This window comes from Sceloporus undulatus, chromosome 1 (assembly GCF_019175285.1).
Source record: "Sceloporus undulatus isolate JIND9_A2432 ecotype Alabama chromosome 1, SceUnd_v1.1, whole genome shotgun sequence".
NCBI classification, from domain to species: Eukaryota; Metazoa; Chordata; class Lepidosauria; order Squamata; family Phrynosomatidae; genus Sceloporus; species Sceloporus undulatus.
Window position 1 is genome coordinate 38273065 of NC_056522.1, and position 25977 is coordinate 38299041.

Here is a 25977-nt window from a genome sequence, read left to right on the forward strand (position 1 = left end):
ATATGTTGCTTTCTTTCTTTCCTTTTTTTTTTTTAAAACCTCCTACTGAAACATTTTAGGACAAGATTAATGGAATGAATTTATTCATTTTGGGGAGGAGGAAGAGCTCAAGGAAAAAAACTGTTTCTACCTCTGCTGTATGAAATTTGTCACTAATCATTTTAAACTATGCCCTTTTATGCTTCTTCTGTCTCTTTTAGCTTCCCATACAGTTCTTTGATGTAACAAAGACAGTCCCAGACAAGATTTCAGTTCATCTGGAAGAAAAAAGTCTTGAGGCAAAATGCAGTGTATTTAAAATTTATACAGTCCATAAATGCCTTTGTTCTGAACTTGAACATCATGCAAAACTTCTCCTTTTTCTTTCACCTAACAACTCTTAAGATCATTTGTTTTCCTGCTTTCAGCTTATTATAATGCAACACTGAGTTTAACTGGTGGTTCCATCATTTAACTACATGCACAGTCATGGCTGACTCTTTCTGATCAATTTCCAATCCATACAGGTTTGACTGATAAAAGAGCCAATTAGATTTAAGCAAATTAAGGGACATCACCAATGTCAACCACTTATTAAACGAGATGCCAAATTCCATGCATACAAAACATTAATGCACCAAACCCCATTAAGGGTTGAAATCCTAACCCCATTAGTAACTCAAGACCTCTAGAGTGTAAGGGTCAACAAAGTTTCATATTTATGTATTACCATTTGGATTCAGTTTCTATATTATTTTATACTCTTTTGAAAGAACTCTTGAATTAGCATTGCAAAATCGAGGCAAATACATAAAATGGAACACTATTTTAAATAAGTTATTTTTTTAAAGTGTTGATGTTAATCACTGGAATAAACTGAAACCATAGAGTACCTATTAGTTAAAAATATTTTGGATAAAATTTATAACATTTTAAAAAAGTATTACACATGAAGCTTTTGAATATAATTACATGGGCGTGTTTAAATTATTAACACGTTAAAATGAACTATTTCAAATGGTTCATGAAGATGTTACTTTTACAATAATAGCAATTTGTTACAGCCTATAAATAATTGTCATTAAATCTTTATATTTTAAGAGCACATCTTTTAAACAATATCATTATTATTCACTATTCCATAATATATGTCATGGTTAGGCCTTGCCCCCCCCCCCTTTACAAACAGGAAAACCAGATCTTAGCACAAAAATGTATGTCATTCAATTTCACTTGGTTTTGTGAACATAATTAATTATCAGATCAATATAGATTTATGCTGAGATTGCATTTAAAACAACAATTAGATTAAACAGGTAAATCATTTGTTCTTCCAAAATTCATCTCAAATATACTGAATTAAACTCTATCAACTCAATGTTCAAAACACAACCAGTGATCATTGTTTCATGGGAACCACCTTCAAATAAAAGAAGTAAACCATTTCCCCCTTTATTATGGGGAAATGAATTGATTAATCCCAACAATTAATCAATGCTTTCAATTCAATTCTTTACAAATTTCTTAATTCCCATTCTTCATTAACTTACGTTGATTCTTGTGATTTCAATGCCTACTGGAGAATATTATCTTTAAAAATAACTACAAAGAATAGTCTGTTTTAAGAAAACAACTTATAGGCTCCTATGGGGCAGGGTTAAATTCTTTCCATTTTTAAAAAAGAAGTGAACAGTTCTGATACAATTATTTTAGCTGTTCTTCTTCTTCTTCTTCTTCTTCTTATTATTATTATTATTATTAACCTTTATTTATGAAGCGCTGTAAATTTACACAGCGCTGTACATGCAATCTTTTTAGTTAGACGGTTCCCTGCCCTCAGGCTTACAATCTAAAAAGACATGACACAGAAGGAGAAGGGAGTGGTGACGGGAAAGGGTAATTTTTAATCTTACATATTTAATCTGCAGTCCACTCTTAACCTGTGCATCCAGACAGACTGAGGAAGTAAGCCAGGGCCAATAAACAAGGGGCAGCATGTACAGAATAAGGACACTTGGTAATATTTTCAAATATATATATATATATTAAAAACTTCTCAATACTTAAAATATCTAAAGAAGGCAAAGGAGAATAGCTTTGAAATTTTTGGCACTTGAGACTTTGTTGGAGAAAATTCATTTGTACAAAAATGCACAAAGCTTTGCTGCACAGAAAATGGTTTTGGGAGTGTTTTTTTTTGTGTGTGTTTTCTACACATAAAGGCAATATTCTTGTGCAAGAGACAGTATATTTTACATAAAATACACTGATCTCTGCACACAGTTTCTACACAAATGTTAACCAGACAACAGAATCAAACTGTAAGCATCAGTGAAGCCTAATGGCTTTCATGACAATAAGGTAGTGAATCCACTCTGTGTTTTAGTCCAAACATTAAAAGAACTATCCAAGCAACTATCTTGGATAAAGGAACTTGGAAGTACAGCTCTTGCACCTTGAATCATTCCTTTAAGCTTCATACAGTTTGAAGCAGATTCACCATTCCTTGATATAGAAGCCACTAAGTACCACTGATAAGCAGTCATCACATACAAATATCTTTGAATAGTACACTCCTTCTATCTTCAACAGTTATCCTCTTCCACTGAACATACAACATTGGGATGCATGGAGCAGTGATGGAGGAAGGTGATACACACCTAGCCACCCGCATCAGCCCAAGTCAACCCTGGTAAGCAATGGGGTGACAGATGTCACAGCCAGATCACCCTAAATTCCATCATATGCAAAGGAGAGTATTTCATACAGATCACACCTCCTTTGATTCAAGAGATATGTTTGAATAAAAGGACAAGAAAAGATTTCTGGGTTATTCAAATGGCTACAATTGTTATCATAACCATTGCATATTGATGTAGACCATAGGTGCCATATGAAATCTGCCTGCTGGATTTACCCTAATCTATTTTTTTTTGTCCCCCTTTCCCCATGGTCCCTGTTAGTTCCCCACTGGCAAATTTTCCATGATAAACCCACTGCTTTGCCTTTAAAGTTGCTGGCATATTTCTGGACATTTGGTGGCTGAAATCAAAAGCCCCTTGAAAACCTACACTTCCATTTTGCACCAACCAGCAAGAATCAATAGTTGGCTTCAAAACAAGATGTTTGATCTCACACACTTTGTTCTAAACCAGAATTTTCCCCTTTCAAGTTTTGTTTTTTGTTCAGTCAGTGCTACACAAATTCTGTGGTGAAACAGTACTAGTGAGGGAGTGTGACCTTACAAACAACTTTGGAGTGGAAATGTGATTCTCAGCTGCATGTAATTGGCCACCCCTAGAGTAGACAAATTCCATGGTGTAACACCACAGTTATTTTTGTGTGTATGGAGTACCACGTCCTGGCTGTTGTGATACAATAGCACAGCTTTAGGAAGAGGACTGAGAAGCTTGATCTAGGACAGAGGTGGGACACGTGCTACCCTTCAGCTGTTACTGAGCTGCAATTTCCAGCATTCTTCACTTTTTCCTATATTGGCTATGCAAGCTAGGAATTGCCATCCTAGAAGATTGGTGCTTGTGTGTGCGTGGTTGCCACTTCTGATCCAGGAAAAGAACCCTTCTATATAAAGAGAATCAGCACATGTCTAAACATCCCTCAAAGTTAACTCAAAGAGTAATTCTAAATATAATCTTCCATTGAACTGGCAATTCTCATAAATTACTCTAATCAGCTGATTACAGTATAGTGCTATGGTTTACTATTTAATTTTAAAATGTGGCATTAAGACCTAGAGTGTTAATGCAGTCAAACAAAATTATTATAATAAAACATAATGGCAAGGTAAATATGGATTGTAGAATGCTCTATACTGTATATCAATGCTTTTGTCATATGTGCTGGTTCATTTATTATTCATTTCAGAATGAATCACAGTCCACTGGACAATGGGATGGAAGATTTCTTTAATAACTTTCAGTGCTAATTTAATTCTACTTAAACACACATAGTCTAGTGAATGCCACATGCTTTTCAGCATGATTTTATGTGTAAATCAGGATAATATGTTTTCAGATCATTAAGTAAAAGGAAGCATGAACTAAAACCTATTTAATCAATGAGGTGTTGCTTTTAAAGTACCACAAGGTCATAAAAAAGATCATTTCAAAGCTATAAGTTTCCTAATTGTAATCAACAACAATCAAATGATGAAAGAAAGTATATCATAATTCCCAGAATAAATTGGCATAAATATATGCCTGTCTTTAAAGATGCTCTGAGGTGCACACTCTCTCCCTCCCTCTCATTTTCACTCAGACATATAAAAAGAATAAATGAAAAAATGAACATGGAATAAGTCAAATACTACACATAAAACACTGAGGTATCTAGTTGGACTACAGTGTTTATGCAGTACTGTTAGCAAATTACACATGCTCTTAACCACAATACCAAATATTACAGTATCCAAGTTTTTAACAGCTAATTACACAATATTTTTAAAAGACCAGTTTATTATACCATGAATAAGAACTTCCATTTCTTACAGACATTAAATTCTAAATTTTAAATTTAAATTTAAATTCTAAATTCTAGAGGTAACTGAACATTTACTACAATAGGTGGCAAAGAATGCAAACAGTTCTTTGGTGATACTTCTCTCTGCCACACATATCATTATATACTGCTTCTATGAAGCTTAAAGTATGGAAATCCCTAGATCAGGTGCACTTTGTGTGCCACATGGGGTCCCAAGGGCATTTCTGTGGGACTCAGATCCCTTCTAGAACATCAGAGCCCTGGTGGCGCAGTGGTTAAATGCCTGTACTGCAGCCATTCACTTGAAACCACAAGCTTGCGAGTTCAAGACCAGCAAAAGGGCCCAAGCTCGACTCAGGCTTGCATCCTTCCGAGGTCGCTAAAATTAGTACCCAGACTGTTGGGGGCAAATTAGCTTACTTGCTAATTAGCTTACTTGCTGTTCACCGCTATGATCTTTGGAATAGCTGTATATAAATAAAACAAATTATTATTAATTATTATCAAATTGTTAAAAATAATTCTATTTGCAGAAAGGGAGAATTGTGGCAACAGAATCCTCAATGTTCACTTACCTTACCTTACTGTCTGACCCACACATACTTTGACCAAAAGAGATGTGAAGAAGCCTACTTTCTCAAGAAGGGAGCCAGTGTGGTGCAGTGGTTTGAGTGTTGGCCTATGGCTCTGGAGACCAAGGTTGAAATACTAACTTGGCCCATATAAATCCAGATGATCTTGGGCAAGTCACATTCTCTCTGCCACAGAGGAAAGCAAAGGCAAACCCCCTCTGAAGAAACTTGCCAAGAAAATCCTGTGATAGGTTTACCTTAGGGTTACCATAAGTCAGAAACACCTGAAGGTGTACAACAACACCACTTTCTCAAGAAACCAGAAGTGACCTTCTGTTCATTTCCAGTTTCCTCAGAAAAGACTAGTGAGCCTGACAGAGCTGTAGACAAGTGCTGCTCAAAATTAGGGTCTGTGCACCAGTGCTAGAAAGCTCCCTTGGAAAGCTTTCAGGAAAGGAAGGAAGGCTTGTCACCAATGGGTGACAATTATAGCGGTAACCCCAAATATGGTACCAGTCTCTGTATATTATCACACCAGCACTTACTGTCTCTCAATCGGCTCCCAAACATTGAGGAAGCGCATGTGTGTGAAAGCCTGGTGTGCTTCCTCATCATCAGGGAATTGTCGGCTCCCTCTACCGTCACTGAATTGTTCCAGGAGAGGGAATTTCCTCTGAACACAAAGTTTCTGCTCTGGTGTGACAATCTTTTATGGAACTTTGGATGGAAAATTGCCAGTCCTTTATATCACACAGTTACACAGCACTGTTATAGATCAGTGATTTTTAACCTTTTCTTTACCAGAGCCTCTTTTTAAATATATATTATTGCCATGGACCTCCTCCCCAGACACAACTCAAGATTTAAAACAACAACAAGAATACCTGAACACTGAACCATTAACACTTACACTATCTGTAAAATTTTCCCCCAAAGGCACCAAAGGGAGAGGGAAAACCTTTCTACTGCTTCTTCCAACTAGTTTGGGACTGCAGCAAATTGAATAGCATCTTACAGGCCCAGCTACTCACCCAGCCTTTGTTTTGGTTCCTGACACATTGTTGGGATGTAGAGGATTGAGACGCCTTGAAGCCTTCATGGACCTGCTGTGAAAACTCCACAGTCTCTAAGGCACCATGGAACATAGGCTAAGAACCATTTCTCTAGATCAGGGGTTCCCAACTTTTTTGACTCGCAGAACCCTTACTTCTATGGCACAGCCCCTAAGAGGCCTACCTATGTCTTATAAGTTAATGGTGTTTAGAATATATAAGAATATATTCTTATTCTTTAATTTCATTCAATTTTTATTTCTTTCATTTTCCTGGAGCATCCACAGAGCACCTGGGAAGAGAACAAAGAGCCCTAAGGGCTCCTCGGATCACAGGTTGGGAACCCCTGCTCTGGGTGAAATGGAAAGTGGCCTCTGTAACTTCTACACTGTAAAGTCTACATTCACTCACCCCTCCTCAAGACAGAATGAAGGAGAATAAAGGATCTGTAGTGACAAAACCCCACACCACAACTTATTTTCTAATATATAATTGTGATCTTGAACTGTTTTCAAGAAAATGTTTCAGTGCAATAGTTATGACATTTAGAAATTTCCTCATACTTACCACCAGGAGGTATAGCAATTGTAACAGGCTCACTTATCACATAGCCTTGGCTATTGGAAGCATTCACTTCAACTGTGTAATTTGAAAATGGGATTAATCCACTAATGGAAACCCAAATATTTGCTTCTTTTGTGGTATATAAAATTTGTGTGCCATTTAAAATGGTATAATTGCCATTATCTGAAAAAGAAAGAGAAAATACTGTCATTTCAATCTGCTATAAAAGGGGTGCACAGTAGCTGGTTGTAATATGTTTTCCAAAATAAATGAAGAATGTTGGATTTAAGCTAGGACAAAGAAAAACATTAAGGGTATGAGATTTACTGACACAAATATTAAAGCATATATCAGATTGCAAAGTGGTATCCAGTGTCAGTCTTTTTCAAGTAGACTCAGCATTTGGCTATGTTCATTACATTCATTAATGAACTGGATTATATTGTAGACATCCTTGTAAAAATTGTATATGACACAAAACTGGGAAGGAAATCTTTTCTAAATTAGGCTATGGATTTGAGTTGGACATTAACAAAGAATTTCCCCTAATACCAAATTTCAAGACAGATTTGGATGTTCTTGCTGAAGTAAAGGATCTAATTTAGATTTTTGATATAAACAAAGGATTCTTTTGAGGTTAACAGAACTTCTGGGGAAGGTTCTGCATATATCTCCATTAGTAATGCTCTCCTTGATTATCTTATTGCTCCAAACTTCACAAACGCCAACAAAGTTCACTGAGAAGGTTGGCAAACTGAAGGGTCCAAGGTAGGAAAATTATAAAGTTCTATCAAGCTATATTGGAGAAAATGATAACTTAGAAAAGAGAGGGTTTTTTAAAGGTAGGCTGTTCCAATCTTTTAGTGGCACCATACAGACAGGCCAAAATAAAGCTGCTTCGGGTCACTTTGGAGGTATGCTGTTTAAATGATGAATGCGTCCTAAGAGTCCGGAAGCTGCACCAAAGCTGCGCTCCAGTCTTTAGGACTAGATTGTGGCTTTGGTGCGGCTTCCGGATTCATAGGACGCATGCAACATTTAAACAGCATACCTCCAAAGTGACCCGAAGCAGCTTTATTTTGGCAGTCTGTATGGGGCCAATGTTTTAACTAGAGCAGGTAGTTTGAAGTAGAGCAGGTATTCAAACTCTGATCTTGCAGAATCCTAGTCCAACCCTCAAGCCACTAACTCTATTTTAGGAGACAGTGGCCTATTACAGACTGCCAAAATAAAGCTGCTTCGGGTCTCTTTAGAGGTATGCTATTTAAATGATGCATGGGTCCTAAGAGTCCGGAGGTCGCGCCAAAGCCACACTCCATTTCTAAGCACTGGAGTGTAGCTTTGGTGCAGCTTCCGGATTCTTAGGATGCATGCATCAGGGACGTAGCCAGGATTTTGGGAAGGGGGGGGTCAAGACTAAGTGCCACCATTTTGAGAGGCTAAGAGCCCCCCCGACACAAAAAGAGGGTTGAGCGTTTACCCTCGACACCTCGATGGCACCACTTTAACTTCCGTTATGGCTTCGTGCTATGGAATCTTGGGATCTGTAGTTTTGAGGACCTGTTGAGTCATCTGTCAGGTGCCACAACAAACTACAAATCCCAGCATTTCACAACATGGAGCCAAGGGCAGTTAGTGGCATCAAACTGGATTATTTTTTTCAGTGCGGATGCAAACTGAGTCCTTCCTCTGAAGGTGTTTACATCAGATAAATTCAGCTCGATAAAGCAAAGTGCACCTGCTCGAGCAATGAGCGGCAGCCACTCTGTTCATGCTCAGAGACACTCTGCTCATGCTTTGAGACACTGTATTCCAACTTCTGAGCTGAGCTAAGAACCCAGGCTGCATCCACACAACATTTCATTCCCACTTCCAAGAGGGATTTTTAATTCCAAGGCATACATACACACACACACAATTTTTAATTCCAAGACTCATCTATCTATCTATCTATCTATCTATCTATCTATCTATCTATCTATCATAATTTTAAATTCCAAGCCATTATACCTTCCTTTCTTTTTATGAAAAACAAACCCCTTTAAGAGAATCCTATTTTCGGAGAAAGGCAGGGTATAAAATCAATCAATAAAAAATTATAGTGCAATAGTCTATCAGTGCATGGCTTGCATTATAAGACTTTATACCTTTATACATTTAGAAACAATTAAAATCACAGTAGGCTCAGAGTGCTACAGAATCATGGAATCATAGAGTTGGAAGAGACCCCAAGGGCCATCCAGTCCAACCTCATTCTGCCATGCAGGAACTCCCAGTCAAAGCATCCTCAACAAATTATGTAATGGAGGTGTCCATCTACATTGTAGAAAGATATACTATATAGATTAATGCTATGGAAAATCACCACCTTGAGTCTGTATATTGGGAGAAAGGCGGGATATAAGAAAATAACAACAACAACAATATCTGGGTATTGTAGTTTTGTGAGACATTTAGCATTCCTTGTCAGAGAGCTCTGGTGGCACAACATACTACAAATCCCAGGATTTTCCATAGCATTAAAGTAGTGTCGAACTGGATTATTTCTGCAGTGTGCAGCCTTATTAGACTGCAGTTCCCAGCAGTCTGTGGTGCTGCTGGATGATGGGGCCAGGGACGTAGCTAGGATTTTAGGAAGGGGGGGGGGGGTCCAGACTAAGTGCCACCATTATAATGGGGCTTGAGTGCGGCGGCGCAGCAGCACACACCATTCATTTTTCTAATGGGAGGGGGGGGGGTCCGGCCCCCCAGACCCCCCCCCCCCCCGGCTACATCCCTGATGGGGCCTGCAGTCTAGCATTGCCTGGAGCAGGGCCATAGGACTCCACAGCCCCGATTCATCATCTTAGATTGATTCCATATATTAATTAATTAATCATAAAAACATAGAGTTAGAAGAGACCCCACAAAGGGCCCTGATCCAGTCCAACCCCATTCTGCCATGCAGGAACTCTCCATCAAAGCATCCCCATTGACATGCTAAAAAGGGGCCAGCTAACTGTATTTTATTCTATTTGTCTTTTAAAAAAGAGAAAAAACAAGGCTGGAAGGAAGCCTCTTGCCTTTTTGCATCTCAGACCTTCCTCTTTTTTGTTGTTGCAAAAATCCAGAAATGACTGTTTTTGAAAACCTGAGTCCATTCTCAGGAGAAATGTCCAGAGTAGAGTCTGAGTCTCCTTTCTCTGGACTTCTGAAACCTAAATTATTCCAATATCCAAAACTGACCATGAGAGCATCTGGTCTGACCCTAAGAAAAGGAATCCTGGGAATCCTGAAGGTTTAAATTATTGAATTATACAAGGAATAGTGGTCTCAGGGTTTTGCTGAAGCTCAGTGTGCAGAAGCACAACATTATTTTGAAAATATTGTGTATTAAATTACCTTCAGTCTATGTCTGTGAGATGCATATGAAACATACATGGATCCCATCTCCCATTATATCCCATTAGACATATATAAATATAGCAAACTCTGAAAAAACTCCAAAATCCAAAATACATCTAGTCCTCAGCAATTTGAGTAAGGGATATTATTATTATTATTATTATTATTATTATTATTATTATTTTACTATATTGTATATAGATATAACTGCTGAAAGTAAAGTTAGAAGTCATCTTTTCTTTCTTTTATATTTCCTTTTAGAAGCTTCCTTCCTTCCTTTTTCTTTCTTCCTTTCTCCCCTTCCTCTTCCTCTCTTTTTTTCCTTCTTTTCTTCAGTTCTCCCTCCCTCCCTCCCTCCCTCTCATTCTTCCTTCCTTTTTCCCCTTCCTTCCCTTCCCAGTGTTGCCAAGAAGCCTCGAAGATAATCCCCCAAACGTTTGGCCAAAACTCACCAAATCCCCCCCCCCATATATCACCAAATACTTATTTCAACTCTCAAAATTACCATTAAAACCAATCACCAAAATCACACCAAAGGCTCTGAAAAGTACCCATTTTGGTGTGAAAGTCACCAGATTGGCAACACAGAGACTTTTATTTTGACAAAAGCACAAGGGAGGAGGGGGGAGGAGGAGGAGGAGGAGTGGAAGCTGGACTCCGATAGAAACAAAAGAAAAAGAAATCACAAGGACCCCCTCCTCTCTCTCTCCCTCTCTCTCTCTCTCTCTCTCTCTCTCTCTCTGAGCCTGCAACTTTTGTTTTGCCTTTTCCCTCTCCGAGTTCTCCATGGTTTTGATGGAGGGGAGGAGGGGGGGGAGGAAGGAGCTTGAACGCCCCCCCCAGGGCCTGAAGGGAGGGGTCCGGCCCCCCAACCCCCCCCCTCTTGCATGCATCATTTAAACAGCATACCTCCAAAGAGACTCAAAGCAGCTTTATTTTGGCAATCTGTAACAGGCTAGAGAATATCTTTCTTTGGAGTTACTCAGTGACAAATGAGGCAGCTTCTACTACAGAGGTTTTGAGCAGAGGTTTAAATTTTGTAAAACACTGTCCTTTTCCCAACTATATGTATGTGGATCTCCCAGTACTTTTCTCATTATTTGTAAAAATAGGAGGCCAGGATACTATTGACTAGAGAAATGGTTACAGCCCACTTCCAGTTTTCCCAGACTAAACTTCACCATCACTACACAACAAACAGTACTTTCACTTTTCTTCTCTTAGCGAACAGGGAAATGGGTCCCAAGTCCACCCAAATTTGGCTTATCAGGCATAATTATGTATACTGTTTCTTTAGCACCAATTATGTATACTGTTTCTTTAGGACCAACATACAATGCAGTAGCAGTATTTAAATGTATAGTATGTTATGTAGAAAAGCAATAATATGCACTATTTCAACATGGGATAAATGTTATTAGAACACGCAAAATGTAGGTATAGCTATGGGGAGAGGAACAAAATAAGGACATTGCCTTTCAAATTTTGCACCTGCCCATGAAATTTTCCTTCAGTTCCAAAATGCATAGCACTACAGTAACTTGAAGTTTCACTTGACCATTAAAAAATATAGTTTAGGCTTTAAGGAAAAGAAGCGAGCAAAGTTATAAAGGGAATGAAAACATAAGAAATGTAAGAATGTTGTATCTGAATAATTTTCAATGCCTTACTCTCTGCAATGCTAGAGTTTTGGAGACTGGGGAATATATCTCCATCTACTCCCTCCACTGGAAATATCCTTTGACTCCATCAGTTCTCAAGGAGATGCCAAGCCAAAAGATTAAGTAAAGTAGATCCAAAAAACACACACACTCCTCCAGCATTACCACCCAAGGTATGGTCACCACAGGCCCTCTGAGTTTGTCTTCCAAAGCACCCCCACAGACGAACAAGTTTTAGGGTTACGGGACCCCCACTGGCAGTTACAAGGTAATTTAAAGATATAGCCATGTTAGTCTGGAAAATCAGTATGCAAAGGGATCTTACAACACCTTTGTGCCTATTTGAAAGAAAGAAGCTGATAGCATAAGCTTTCATAGACTCAAGCCTACTTACTCAGGTTCATGTTTGGGAGTGGAGAACCCAAAGACAGACCTATGTAAGTTGTCTGTGTATGAGAATGTTGATTCCAATTCAAAATCTTGTGGCTATGGAGATGAGGTGGCAAGTACAGTTTTAATGATGGTTAAAAAAGGCAGCAAGAAAGATATTGTCAGCTACAGTTAAGGAAAGTAGATAACCGTATTGGAATGCAGTGTGGGAAACAAAGAAGGATGTGATTTGGTACAGCATTTCGCCTGGGTCTTTCCTCCCTCACCCTTTCTTACAGCAAAACCATGCCTCCCAGCAGGGTGGTGGTGGTGAGCTGTTCCTCCTACCTCTGCCCATGCCTTCCTCCAGGTCAGTCCTCTTCTCACAGAATAAATCCAGCACCCATTCCACAGGCCTTCTAGCAAGCCCACTTCTCCCTGGCTACAGTTCTGCATCATATAGTTGGCTTGCTTTATCTCCTTGCATGTTTAGCTTCTACATCTCCCTAGTGCTCCTTAATGGCTTTTCAGTGCAGCTGTCTGCATTCTCTTCATTACTGGAAACCATGCAGCTGGGAGTGTCCTCAATTTGGGAGAAATAGCAAAAGAGCAGATGGGTAGCATGGCAACTCCCAATGCTCTGTTTTAGAGGGCAATGTCCTCATTTTGCCTATCTGTCTGTATCTATACCCCAGTACCACCATCTCCGTAACCATGTCCCTGACTGGCAGAATATAGATAGTAAGAAGTCATTCATAGACCAAAGAAGTGATTGTTTTCATTGTGTGTTCAATCTTCAAAGCCCACTTTCAGTCCCCTAACAAATATTAGTTTTTCTGTTTCAAAATGCTGCCGAGAAAGAGCTATCAGCAAAGCAACACTTTGTTCTGTTGCCTAGATAACAACATTAATACACAGTAATTATATAATTAGTTGTAACATTAAGTTCTAGTTATAGCAGAATGATTACTTGGCAATTATGAGAAGTATATAATTACTCAATAATTATGAGAAGTGCGTAATTACATAACCATTTTATTCAGCTTCCCCCCCAAAATGAACTTGCACATTTATAATGAGTTAGGCATCGCAGGAGTTCAAATTGCGCTTTGCTTCAAATTCAAATGGAGAAGATGGTGACAGATCTCCTAACATGAATTATGCATAGAATAAAGGTTTCTTAACCAAGCAACTTGTAGTATTGGTAAGTAAAACACTATATCACCCCCCCCCCCACACACACACACCTGCATTCTCCCTTACAAATGCAGGTCTTCAAATTACTCATGCAGAGAGTGACACACAGTATGCAGTTTTGCCACTTCTCACTGCATAAACTTGACTTTCAGTGGGCTGGAAAATGCAACCACATTGGTTCAGCCTGAAAGAAAGTGCGACACTGATAAGCATTTCATATCATTCAATGGCATTCCTGACTACTCTGCCTCAGCTTGGATTCTATTTGTGAGTATAAGTGGGTAGTGTATTCCTCTTTCCATTTTTCATATGTGTCCTTCTTCCCACCTGACTTGCAATTCTAAACCCAGCAATTTGACAACAAGAACGTGCCTCCTGCCTGTATGAGCAATAGCTTGGGATACTGGTAAATTTCAAGGGCAGTTGTTTCCTTTCTGAGTAACACTTTATGACTATTTGTTTTGGCCCCTCCCTTTCCTGACAGAATTCGCAACCACAATAGTTTCATCAACAAATTTCTATCAGTTCTATTCAGCAAGGCCATATCTGCAATAAACTATTATACGGGCAGTAATAAGTGTGACTTTAAGCTAGCCTTCTGCTTACAGGCATGCAGGAGGATCTTGTCTTGTCCAGATCTGTTTGTGAATAGACAGGGTAGAGTGCCATCTTGTCCTTTGCCTCCGGGAGCAAAATGCCTTCCGCCAGCCCCGGTAGATAAACCTTATTTCAGGGCTAAATCACACACACACACACACACACACATGTATATTTGTAGCTGTTGTGTGTCTTCAAGTAATTTCTGACCTATGGTGACACTAAGGTGAACCTGTCATGCGGATTTCTTGACAAGATTTATTCAGATGGGGCTTGCCCTTGCCTTTCTCTGGGGCTGAGAGAGTATGATTTGCCCAAGGTCACCCAGTGGATTTTTGTGGACAAACAGGGATCTGAATGCTGCAAAATATTTTTCTTAGATGGTATAATGGATTACATTATTTGGAAGATTGCCAAGAAATGTAGTTACCGGGTTTCTAACATGTATTATAGCTATGGAATATCTATATATTTAAGCTTGCTTAAAGACTAATATATGGTCCAAAACAGACTGCATAAATGACCCACTCTGATACTGCTGGCTAGGAAATCCTGAGAACTGCACCAGACCTCTCTGACAGAGAAGGCTAAATGTCTCACAAAACTACAGTTCCCAGAATTCCCTTGCATTAAGCTAAGGCAGTTATAGCAGTCTCAAACTTGATTATTTCTGCAGTGTGTTTTGGACCTATGTTATCTTGCTGGATCATGTTTGTAATCAATAAAGCTGTGGTTTGTATCATAAGTGACTTTATTGTACTCCTGCCCTGGGCAGGACAAGTGTGAATCAGGCACTCAAGAACATTAAAGATGGCTTTAGAAAGGATTAGGGAATTATTGTTGTTGTTGTTATGTGCCTTCAAGTGAATTCTGACTAATAGTGACCTTATCATAGGGGGTTCCTGGCAACTTTCATTCAGAGGAGGTTTGGTTTCCTCTAACACTGAGAAAATACAACCTGCCCAAGGTCACCCAGCAGGTTTCCATGGCAGAGTGATGATTTGAACCCAGGTCTCCCAGAGTCCTGTTCCAACACTCAGCTACTACAACATGGTCATTATATTTATACTGTCAGCAAATATTCATCAGGATAGATATATGCTAAGCACAGGTTCAGAGGCAGATCCACCAAATATCATTTGTTTGGAAATTACAAGCAGGAGAGAGCTGTTGTCTTCATGTCTTCCATGAAGGCTTCCCAAGAAACATCTGCTTGGCTGTTATGGAAACAGTATGCTTGACTTGTTAAATTTACCATGGCTCTTCTTATGTTCACTGAGATGTGCTACAACTCAGTCTAGAGCCAACACTTGCAAAGTAGTTGTATGGCTATTCTGTCCCTGCAAGTATAAGGAGATGGGATAATGGCACTGGCTGGCAAAGCCATTGTTGTCACAGATGAGATGACAATATTAATCATTCTTAGGCCAAGGAATAAATATAACTTGAATGTTGGTCATTAGACAATTTTGGCACTTATTAAATGCCATTATAAATGCAGACAGTACCAAAATAATCTAAATGACAAACAGCTCAGACTCGTTTTTTTCCATCAACCAGCAGAATCAATGTCTAATCATACAGGAGATCCAGTTGCTGTTAAATATTTCACCAATCACACTATAATAGTCCCCCCCCCCAATATTTCACTAAGGATCAGCTTTTAAAACCTCTTGGAAATGATCCATGGATGAACACTTATTTTTCTTTCTCAGGGCTTGTTCATACTGTCATCCTGCAGTTGGGACATAAACAGAACAGAGCAGGAAATATTATTATTTTTCTCTGTACCGTCTTTATTGTGGAGAGTACCACCCTGAATATATTTTTAAAAGTCTTTTTGGTGGGTTATAGCCCCTTTCTGAAGTTTTTCCTGCAACCAAATACATGAAGCATGGTCTAAGAATGACAGATGAACATTGTGCAAAAATATATGTTGGGGTGGGACTCATTTAAACCACGGGAGCCCAATGCCAGAAACAGAACCTGTTTATACCAGTGGAAACTTAAGCAAAGAGATGACAGTCACCCAAACATGACTTCCCTTGATCTTCCACCTCTTTTCATTAATTATATCATAACAGTAACACTCTATGAAACTCACAAAGGGCAAAAGTTACACACCACCTATGTGAGGCTTGCCTTTGAAGCAGAAGTCTCAAATATCTGATCCTTTGGGTTGGCTGTTCCCTTTGACAGCCCAGGCCAGCCTCCCATTGTGCTTGCTAAGATCAGGTTGTGTAAGTAGCACTAACAAAATGACAAGTAAATGCCACAGAGAGCAATGATGCAGGGAGATGAAGGCAGTTTTTCTTTTCCTTATACTGTCTACAACCTGTAGCTCACGCAACTTCTTTCTTTGAATACAACAACAAGACTTTTATCTCATAGACTCACAAATCCTGCTGTGAAGAAAAGGGTGAAAAATGAACAACCCCTTGACTCAAGTGTACTTAGGGGCTTGTTGTACGCAAGGAGGTTCACAAAGCAGATGTATTATAGTCCGGATAAAGTCTGCAGGCTATCATCTCCCCTGCTGGGTGAGCAAAGGTCGGAAATGCATAAGCCAGAGATACTGAAAGGCATGTATCTTTTTTCCCCTTTTACCTTCACATCATTCTGTAGTTATTAAATAAGTCAAGATACAGGTTTACGTGCCTGGCTAAAAGCAAAAATAAACTTACATCAACTATGTAATCAGTGGATATGACTTGGGTGAAAAAGGATCAACAGCGATTGAACGTAAAAAATGAGGGGATTAAACATACTTTCCCACAGACAGAAGTATCATGCAGACAACTCCTTTTCAGGGATTAAAAAAACCCTCAGTGATGAGAGAACAGCTCTAAAGATGCAGTTTTATTAAAATAGACAGTAAAAGGGAATTTTTATCCTTACTTATGAATCAGAATTTCCTTTCTGATAGTGAACAGAATTGTAGTTTACATAACTAAGAAATACTCTTCCTTTAGACTGGTACAAATGGATTATCACTTTCATTGGAGAATGGGAATTTGCTTCTTCAGAAGGAAATACATCTAGAAATCCTAAAACTTAATATTAAAAATTCACAGACTTTTTCCCTCTTCTCTAATCATAATAGATCCCACTGAAGTTGAATGAGGGGAGATTCAAGACAGATTAAAAAATCTGGTCTTTTTCTCATAGGGCCCAGTTAGACTCTGGAATTTGTTACCACAAAAAGTAGTGGTGGTCATCAATGTGAAAGTCTTTAAAAGGGGACTGGACAAATCCATGATCAATGGGTCTCTCAGTGGCTATCAGTCATGAATCAGTCTCTAGAATCAGAGATAGTATGCTTTGGTATATAAATTGCTGGGGAGCACAAAGTAAAAGATGCAGTCACAGTCATGTCCTGCCTTTGGGCTTTCCATAGACATCCAACTGGCCAGTGTGTGAACAAAACGTTAGAAAGTTCAAACTTTTGTGTCATCTTTTCCTTCTTTGGAGTGAAAAAGAAACAGAAGTTACCTTCTGAGACAAAGATGATACAGATCTTTAAGCATTTCACACTTCTTGGATCCATGGTCCAAAAGCGAATTCACAGATAACAAATGTTTCTTTTTTCTTCTTGTGGTTAAATTATGATATAGTTGAAAAGGATACAGAAAAGAGGGGGGCAGGTCTTTGGGATGTATGTTGAAGAAATGAGCTGTGTACTGCTCCTCAGTCTAGAATGCTATGCAACTGCAACAGTCACTAGAAAAACAATCTCTGCCTAAGTCTCATAGATTTTTCTCCCCTGGTACCTGAGATATCAGAGAGATATGGAGGAAAATAAGCAGATCAATTTAAATGGTCTTGCACACCAAATGCTTACACCATCATTACCAGACAACTCAAAGGAAGAGGGAGGTTTAATTAATAATCCTACAGCAGTGAGTTATTGCATTCTTCTGAGTCTTCAGCTAACTTGAAGAAATTATAGATGTTACCCAAAATAATCTGGGGGCAAAATCAGAGTATGTCTGAGTTAATTCATGATTGCTTTGGAGAATGTGCATTCTTCTGACTCTGATCCCCTCCCCCCCCCCTCCCCCCCGGTGGAGACCTCTTTGGAACTTTCTCTGGGCCATTTATCCCCCCCCCCCCCATTTTCTATATGGAATTGTATACAAAAATAGGGCTATAAAGAATGCAACACATGCTATAAGCTTTGCCAAGTACCCCTGTTGGTGAGTGAGAATGAAAATGTGAAGAAATTGTTCAAAACATATCTCTCTTTTTTACTCAGTACCCATGTAAATAGGTGCATAAAACTCTTGTGGATTGCTGGTGCATGAATTACTGCTGTCCTGGGCTTATCATCCTATGGGGTTCACTAAACTGAAATAACATAAATGGGTCTCCTTTCCCATTCTTCTTGTAATCATTGTCACAAGAATTTTAATGCCTCATATATTCCTGTAATTTTTTTCCCTCTGAGCTGTACTGTTTTGACCTTTTCAATATTCTGTAATTTGACTGGCTGGCCATTTCAAGTTCTCTCCTTTTTACAGCCTTATTAACTTGTAGGAAAGAGGTGAAGTGGACAGCCAATCAGAATACATAATATTGCAAAGGTCATAGTAGTACAGTATAGTTCCAAGCAGACATGCAATGCTATCTGTTAGGCATTAGCATTCCAATTTCTTATTCATGTTGCAAAGATAGTAACAGGAACAGCAAATCGCACAACATCAAGCCATTCATGGCAAAGACAGTAATAGAATGGAAACAGAATAAACCAAATTTTCTTCTTTTTCATTTTCTTTTTGCATTCAGAAAAGGAAGGAGAGAGTCCTATTTTTCTCCTACTTCTTCCACTGCATACAATGTATCAGATAAATTGCAATATTAATCTGATCTACTGAATGTATAGCAAAAATCATTTTAGATTGATGTTACAATTTTTTTAAACATTCCCAAGTGGCCTTGCTAAGTAACAAAACTACACAGGTAGATGTACAAAAGAACATATAAACCATAAAGAGATTAAAGCCTCTTCTCAAAAGGTTAATTTAGAGCAACAGAGGCTCAGGACAATATTAAAACAAACAAGTCTGCAAACAACTGAACATCAGCAAACAATTCCAGGCACAAAATTGTGTTTCATCTATACACACAAAATATGTAGAAAATGACCAGGTAGAATTCCCATGTTAAGGAAATGGAGATTGACTAGAAAAGGCACAAAGACTTTGCTCTGGATCCTTTTATAGGCTGCATCTGCACTGCAAGAATAATGCAGTTTGACACTGCTATAACTGTCATGGTGCAATCCTATGGCATATTGGAATTTGTAGATTGTTGTGGCACCAGAACTCTCTGACAAAAAAGGCTAAATTATTATTATTATTATTATTATTATTATTATTATTATTATTTCTATACCGCTTTTCTGCCACAATACTTACAATACTACAAGTCCTAGAATTCTACCACATTGAGTGGCAGTTAAAACAGTGAACCAACACAGATATTTCAAAATGCCAGTAAGCCTTTGGTGATTCCCTTTCTAAATGGAATCAAATCCAGGTAAGAGCTAGAATCCCTGCAAAGTGTCACCACTCAAAGAACTGTAATGCACATAAGTACTGTATAGTAAAGTAAAGACCAGATCTGAGAGTCCTTTATTCAGACCTGGTGTGTTTATCTGTTACTTTATTTACGTTGGGTTGAACTAAAGCATTCTACTGCTGATTTCTCTCTCTCATTATTGAAGCATCAACAAAAAATATGGTATTTGTTGCTATAGTTCTCAAGATTTTTTTAAAAAAAGGATCCAAACATTTTTGTTGTTCCATATTATTTATTTATTTATTTATTTCTAAAGCACTGTAAATGTACACAAGCACTGTCCCTAGTACCAGAAAGATTCTTCTAGGTTGAGATGAGCTGCTCTGGTCTTCAGGGATACCTCTAAGCATGGAAATTCCATTCTTAAATATTATGACTAATAGCCATGAATAAAATCTATGTCCACATATTTCCCTAATCAGTGTTCAAATAGTCCATAAAACTTGGTGAACCCTGGTCTCCAAATCTATTAAAATCACTCCCACAGAGACACTGCTATTAGTCTTGGCACACTGGTCTAATACACTTTGAATTAAGGGTGACTGATGGATTCACTACCAAACCCATTCTAGATTTCACCACTGCTTCTCCTACAGTTGTTCTCAGTTGAATGGGAACCTTGCTGGTACTGGACTTTAGTTACATCAGCATAGCCCTTATTCAGCTTCTAATAACCCTGGAAGGAACCGTGGTAAAACCTGGAATGGATTTGGAAGATTTGCAATCTCCAGCATGGTAGATCCACCAGCTGCCCCTGCTCTGACTCTATTAAAATGGTCAGTCTAAATCTAAGTAGAATGATACCGCAGTTTACTGTTTTGTCTTGTTTTGTTTTGCAATAATGTGTATGTGATGATTTTGTTTTAATTTGTTGGTTTTAATTATAATTGATTTAATAACTTTTTAAGGGGGGGAGGGAAGTAGATTTTGATGTATTGCATTTTATTACTGTTAGCCACCCCAATTGACCTCAAAGGGGTGGGATATAAATATATTATTATTATTATTATTATTATTATTATTATTATCCACACGCTGGACCCTTGTTTCCTCATTCGCCATCTTCTATGGCACACATAGTCACTCTCCAGTCATCCATGCTTTCTTGCCTTTGGGGATTTTCAGAAAGTATTCTTAATTATTATACATAACCACAGTTTCTATTTTCTTAACTTCAACTTCCCAGACTCTGTTTTTAGGGTCATAGACCCTAGGATTAACCCACGGACTGGAAATTCAGTGACGAAAATCATGTAGGTGTATCATTACTCCTTTAAAAACAGTGCCTTAAAGTTATAGTTACTCAGCTTTGGCTCGATTGCATCCATAACATGTTTATATTTAGTGGAGGCCTTTTTTTTTGTGCTTTTCTTTGTTGCTTGCAAACAAGCACAAAACAATTTTTTTTTTTTAGTTGATGGATAAATTGGCCTTTTTTACAGTTGGATCAGAATCTCAAACCTTTTAATTATTCTCTAATGTTGAAGATACATTGAAAGGAATTTAAAATGGATTAATTCTGTGACCTTTATATAAAAGAAGTCAGCAGTGCCCATCAAAAACAATCCTGTCTGTTACTTTGTGAATTCAGCTCTGAATATTCTTTCCAAGGTCTACACCCTCCAAGTTCCATTCATTGTTGTTTACACTATAACAAGAAATCCCCAAAGTCCTCATTCTTTAACAAGTTGTTTAACCAAACACCTCTCTAGGCTGCAAGAGTTTAATTGCTTCTCAATGTCATAAGGTAAACAAAGTAAAGATCCATGCAGGGCATATCTTAATTGAGCAATCAGAGTACATGACAGCATTATATCATTTTACTAGTGTTTTTCTTTGAAGCTAATGAGATCCAAAAGGGTTTTCAGAAACTACATGGATGCAATGTGTGTCCAGGTTAAGCAGGATCAACCCATTTGGAGTGACTCATGTCACATCATTTACTACCCACCCTCTTGTTCTTTCTTATGTATATGGTCTTGCTGAAAGAACAGTTCATTAATGTATACGCAGTCTTTTCTTTCCTAGTCTAAATAACTACTGCTACACTATGATATTTAAGAGTGTGTTGCTGCCTGTGCCCAGGTGTGTGCAGTTTTATTCAAGGTGAACACAGAAATACTGCCTTTGGTGATGGGTCTGAGAAGTTTAGGAAACTAGTAAATGTCCATAGGCACTATACAAATGATATACTGAATTCTTCACATAACAAAACTGAAGATATATTAATTACACTTTAACATGATTTACTTTTGATTCTGAAAGTTGGCTGGATGAAACAAAGCTGAGCCATTTAACCACTGCAAATCCTTTCTGTCACTCTTTGAAGAGATGACATGAAACATCTTGACCAACTGTTAGTAACAATATGCAAAGGGACCTTGTAGCATCTTTGAGACTAACTATGCAAAAGAAGTTGTAGCTTAAGCTTTCGTTGACTTGGTCTACTTCCTCAAAATGAAAGAAATCTCAGTTCAAACTATTGTCCATTACATTTAACACAAAAATTAGTGTAATCCTCTGTCTGACATGTTTTTTTTCACCGAGTTGTAGTTTATCTGGTGTAGTAAGAGAACTGAAATATAGTGATGTCTGTACAGTTGTACAGAAATACAGTTGATGTCTGTGGGCTTGCCATCTGTGGATTTAAGCATCCATGGACAGCAAGTCTCATTGCTTTCAATGAGAGTGCATGCAAACTGCCATGTGCATGTTGTACTCACAATTGAGGTCAATGGGACTCAAGGTCCCACATTTTTTCTTACCCAGAACGGATCCCCCATGGATCTGAAAGGTGGACTATAGTATGAGATTAGTTAAGTTTTGCAATGGTAGACATCTCCCATGCACTAAAAAGAACTCTAATTTATCAGCTTGTATCCCCACTTGTTTTATTTGTACCCTTGATTGACCAATACATTACAATATAAATGGAGATCTGCTTTCTGGAATGATGTTTATAATTCATGGTTGTCAATAAGAGTTTTCATTGTGCTAGGGGGAAAGACTAGTTAAGCAACACAGAGAAAAGGGGTTTTTGAAATTCATGATCAAATATCTAGATTGATTGTGTCACTTGCACTTGTATTGATTTAAATTGGAGGACTTGACCCAAGAGAATAATAAAAATGTGGAATAAAACTGATTTATGATAACAAAATAAATCTGTGTGTCATAACAAATTGGTGCCTTTTAACATGTTCACTGTCCAAATTTATGTATTTTCATATAGGCTTTCTGAAATAGTGACCCAACTGAAAAGAAACCATGTGATTAAGAGACATAGCATAAATGCCAATACTATCAAGCCCCAGCATCATTACAGTCTGTTGTAATGTTCCACTAAGAATGGAAATGAACATCTGATACTCAACAAGATGCTAGCTCTGCCCATTGAACTTAAATCTGACTTCTTACATTCTGCTTGTTTGTAACTATGCTGCTGAAAAGTTTCAATTATGTAGGTGAAAATAAATTTGAAGGTCAGCTTTGTTCAGAAGGGCCAGTGCTAAATGTGGTTGTCCAGTAGTGTAAAAAACAAACAAACCAACAAAAACAAAACAAAACCAAGATTTAGTCCCACATAAACTATTCATTTAGTTGTTAACTCTCCACTGTAAATTGGGAATCACAATGGGCTGAGATACATATGATAAGTGCAAAACATAGGTATTTGTTCTTCATATCACAATATTCAGTTAAGAGATTCCATTATTACTTCACTTACCCTTTAGTTAAGAAAATCTCTAATATACTTTTCGATATAATCACTTGGCGATTGCCAGCAACTTGACTTTATTCATGAAAAAAGAGGTAATATACCTATGATCAATATTCTGATCTTAAATTAATACCATGTTAAGTGGAACAGTCTATTACTATTGCTGATTATGTCTAAACCCATTTATGATCTCTTGGTAATATTAGATGATTCTATCAGTGTACACAAATGGCTTTGCTTATTTGTTAGTTACTTATTCTCTTCATTTTCTTTATACCATGCCTTTCTCCTGGAATGGGACCCAAGTTGGCTCACATAGTTTGATGGTCATGGCTGTTACAATACTTTCCTATAAATTAAATATTTGCTGTAACAGAACTAGGAGGCATCTTCACTTGAACACTGGGAATTTGGAGAAGGATCGCATATGGAATGCCATGTGACTGACTCTGTACTAGTGAACAGCAGTATAAATACTATTCATAGATTTTCTCCAAAATTTTAATTCTTCAGCAAGAGTTTTTCTACCTTTTTTTGGTTTTGGTGGGGTGTTTCCCCCTTTTTTATTTTTTACAAACCATTTTTGTATGCGGAAAAAGCAAGGCCACAAAGAATAGGGACCCTTTTACACTTATCCATTGTAGCACTATGATTCCACTTTCACTGGAGGAAATACTGAAAAAATATATCTGAGAAGAATATAAAAAGTGAGAACTCTTTCCAAATCCAGAGTTTCACAAACATTTCCTGGACAGGTTTGTCATCCAGTTCCTAGTTTGAGCACCACTTTTTTCAAAGGTGTTTTCTCTTTCTGCCATAGTTAGGATTTATGGACACTATTGTTTTAATTTAGTGCTAATTACATTTGTCAGTTACATAGAACATTGTTATATATTAACTAATTAGTGCTTACAACACCTATAAAGTAGTATTATCTTTTGGAATAAACATACAGAAAACTACGGAAAGATTAATAAATTGTCCCAGGTCATACAGTAAATGAATCTCCTGGTTAGTATTAGAATTTGATAGTTTTCATTAAAGCAATAGCAATATTGATATGCATGAAATGTTTCTTATTAATATGTGAACCCTCAAATTTAATATGATGCATCCTCTAGGTTTTGCCTACAGGGGAATATTCACACTTGTTCTCACACTTCAGTTAAAATGTAACACTCTACTTTCTATGCAGACACATGTGTGTATGTATCTCTCTCTCTCTCTCTCTCTCTCTCTCTCTCTCTCTCTCTCTATATATATATATATATATATATATATATATATATATATGACACATTATTTTTGAGTATGTGTTTTAGAAAAAGGAGGGCGCTACAAAATATCTCTTCCTCCTCCTAAAATCTTTTTTTTTTTTTTTTGAGACCACTTGTTCAAAGCAACATTGAAATCACAACATATCTATGTCTAATGGCCCATCAACTCTTGGAAAAAATGAAGCCATCATGACAGAATGACATGATTTTGTTACATGAATTTACATTATGCACTTTGCAATGCATTTGTAATAGGCAATCTATGATGTAATGTGAAAATAAGAAATCAAAACTTTAAGCAACTGTCAGTACTAACAAGCATTTAATTCCACAAATATGCATATGCACACACTCAACAGGCAAGATTGCTGGAATTTTGTGATATCAAATAGGCAAACCTTTATCAATAGGTAGAATTCAAAGATATAGCTGGGTAAGTCTGTAGAATCAGTATGTAGAGAGATCTTGCAGCACCTTTGAGACTAACTGGAAGAAAGATGTTAGCAGCATGACCTTTTATAGACTTCCTCAGATGCAGTCATGGGCAAGTCACACTCTCTCAGCCTCAGAAGAAGGCAATGGCAAGCCTTTTTTGAAAAAATCTTGCCAAGAACACATCATCATACATGTTAAAGTGGAATGTATCATAATAATTGTGTGAATGATCAAGGGGAAATGTAACCAGAGGATAACAAATTTGAATGTTCCATATTAGTGCTTTCCATGATTGACTTTTAGTTATTTTCAGATTTTGCAAATTTAAAAAATAGTATACTGTATTGGTCAATCTTCCTCAATTTGGTGCTCTGCCAATGTGTTAGTGACTGCATTTCTCATCATCCAAACTGCAAGCTCTTCTGACTTTTTAAACAGACTCACAGCAGTGTGAGGCTCCCTACACTCTCTAGAGAAAGGCACATTTGTTGGAATGAAGAAAAATGTGTGCCTCTTCTCAGAATTCTAGACACAACAGGACTTCATTCAGGAGCATTATAGGAAGTGCAGAAAGGACAGGAGGCTGGTAAGAACCTCACAGGCTGACCAGTAGGTGAGATTTTGGATTTTTAAAGCTTTCAAAGCTCCCTCCCTCCCTCCCTCTCTCTCGAAAGTGTGACTAAAGTTGTCTCCCTACCCTGAAAGGAGCAGACATACCACTTTAGAAACAGGCAACTAGTTAACTCAAAAAACTTGCAATGCTTTTGATTCCATTTGACATTTAACATTCTGATTTAGAGAAGAATGTGTCTGGAAGAGCAGCATCAGATTTGTAGAGCATTTTAGGATTACAACCTGAGCATATTCCAAACCAGGGTGCAGCCCAAAGTGGTTTTTCTAATGTAAAAAATGGCTTACTTCAGCTGAACTGGGAAGGGAGCTGCCAAGAGAAGGTGGCCTCATATACATCCAGACTCTGCACTGGAAGGTAAGGAAAGTACTGTTTGGGTTTTTTTTTCCTGGCTTGAGCTCTGAGCCTAGACACTCAGATGTCAGCAGTGACTGGGAATGCATTTGTACAGTTAAAGA

The 25977-nt window shown here is 37.9% G+C and overlaps 1 protein-coding gene across 1 annotated transcript in view; it reads right to left on the reverse strand.

The window, feature by feature from the left end:
- USH2A (usherin) overlaps positions 1-25977 on the reverse strand; it is a 665459-nt gene that overhangs the window by 262243 nt on the left and 377239 nt on the right. The window contains 1 exon segment of the mRNA XM_042475774.1: positions 6671-6850. Within this exon segment, the coding sequence (XP_042331708.1) occupies positions 6671-6850 (180 nt within the window).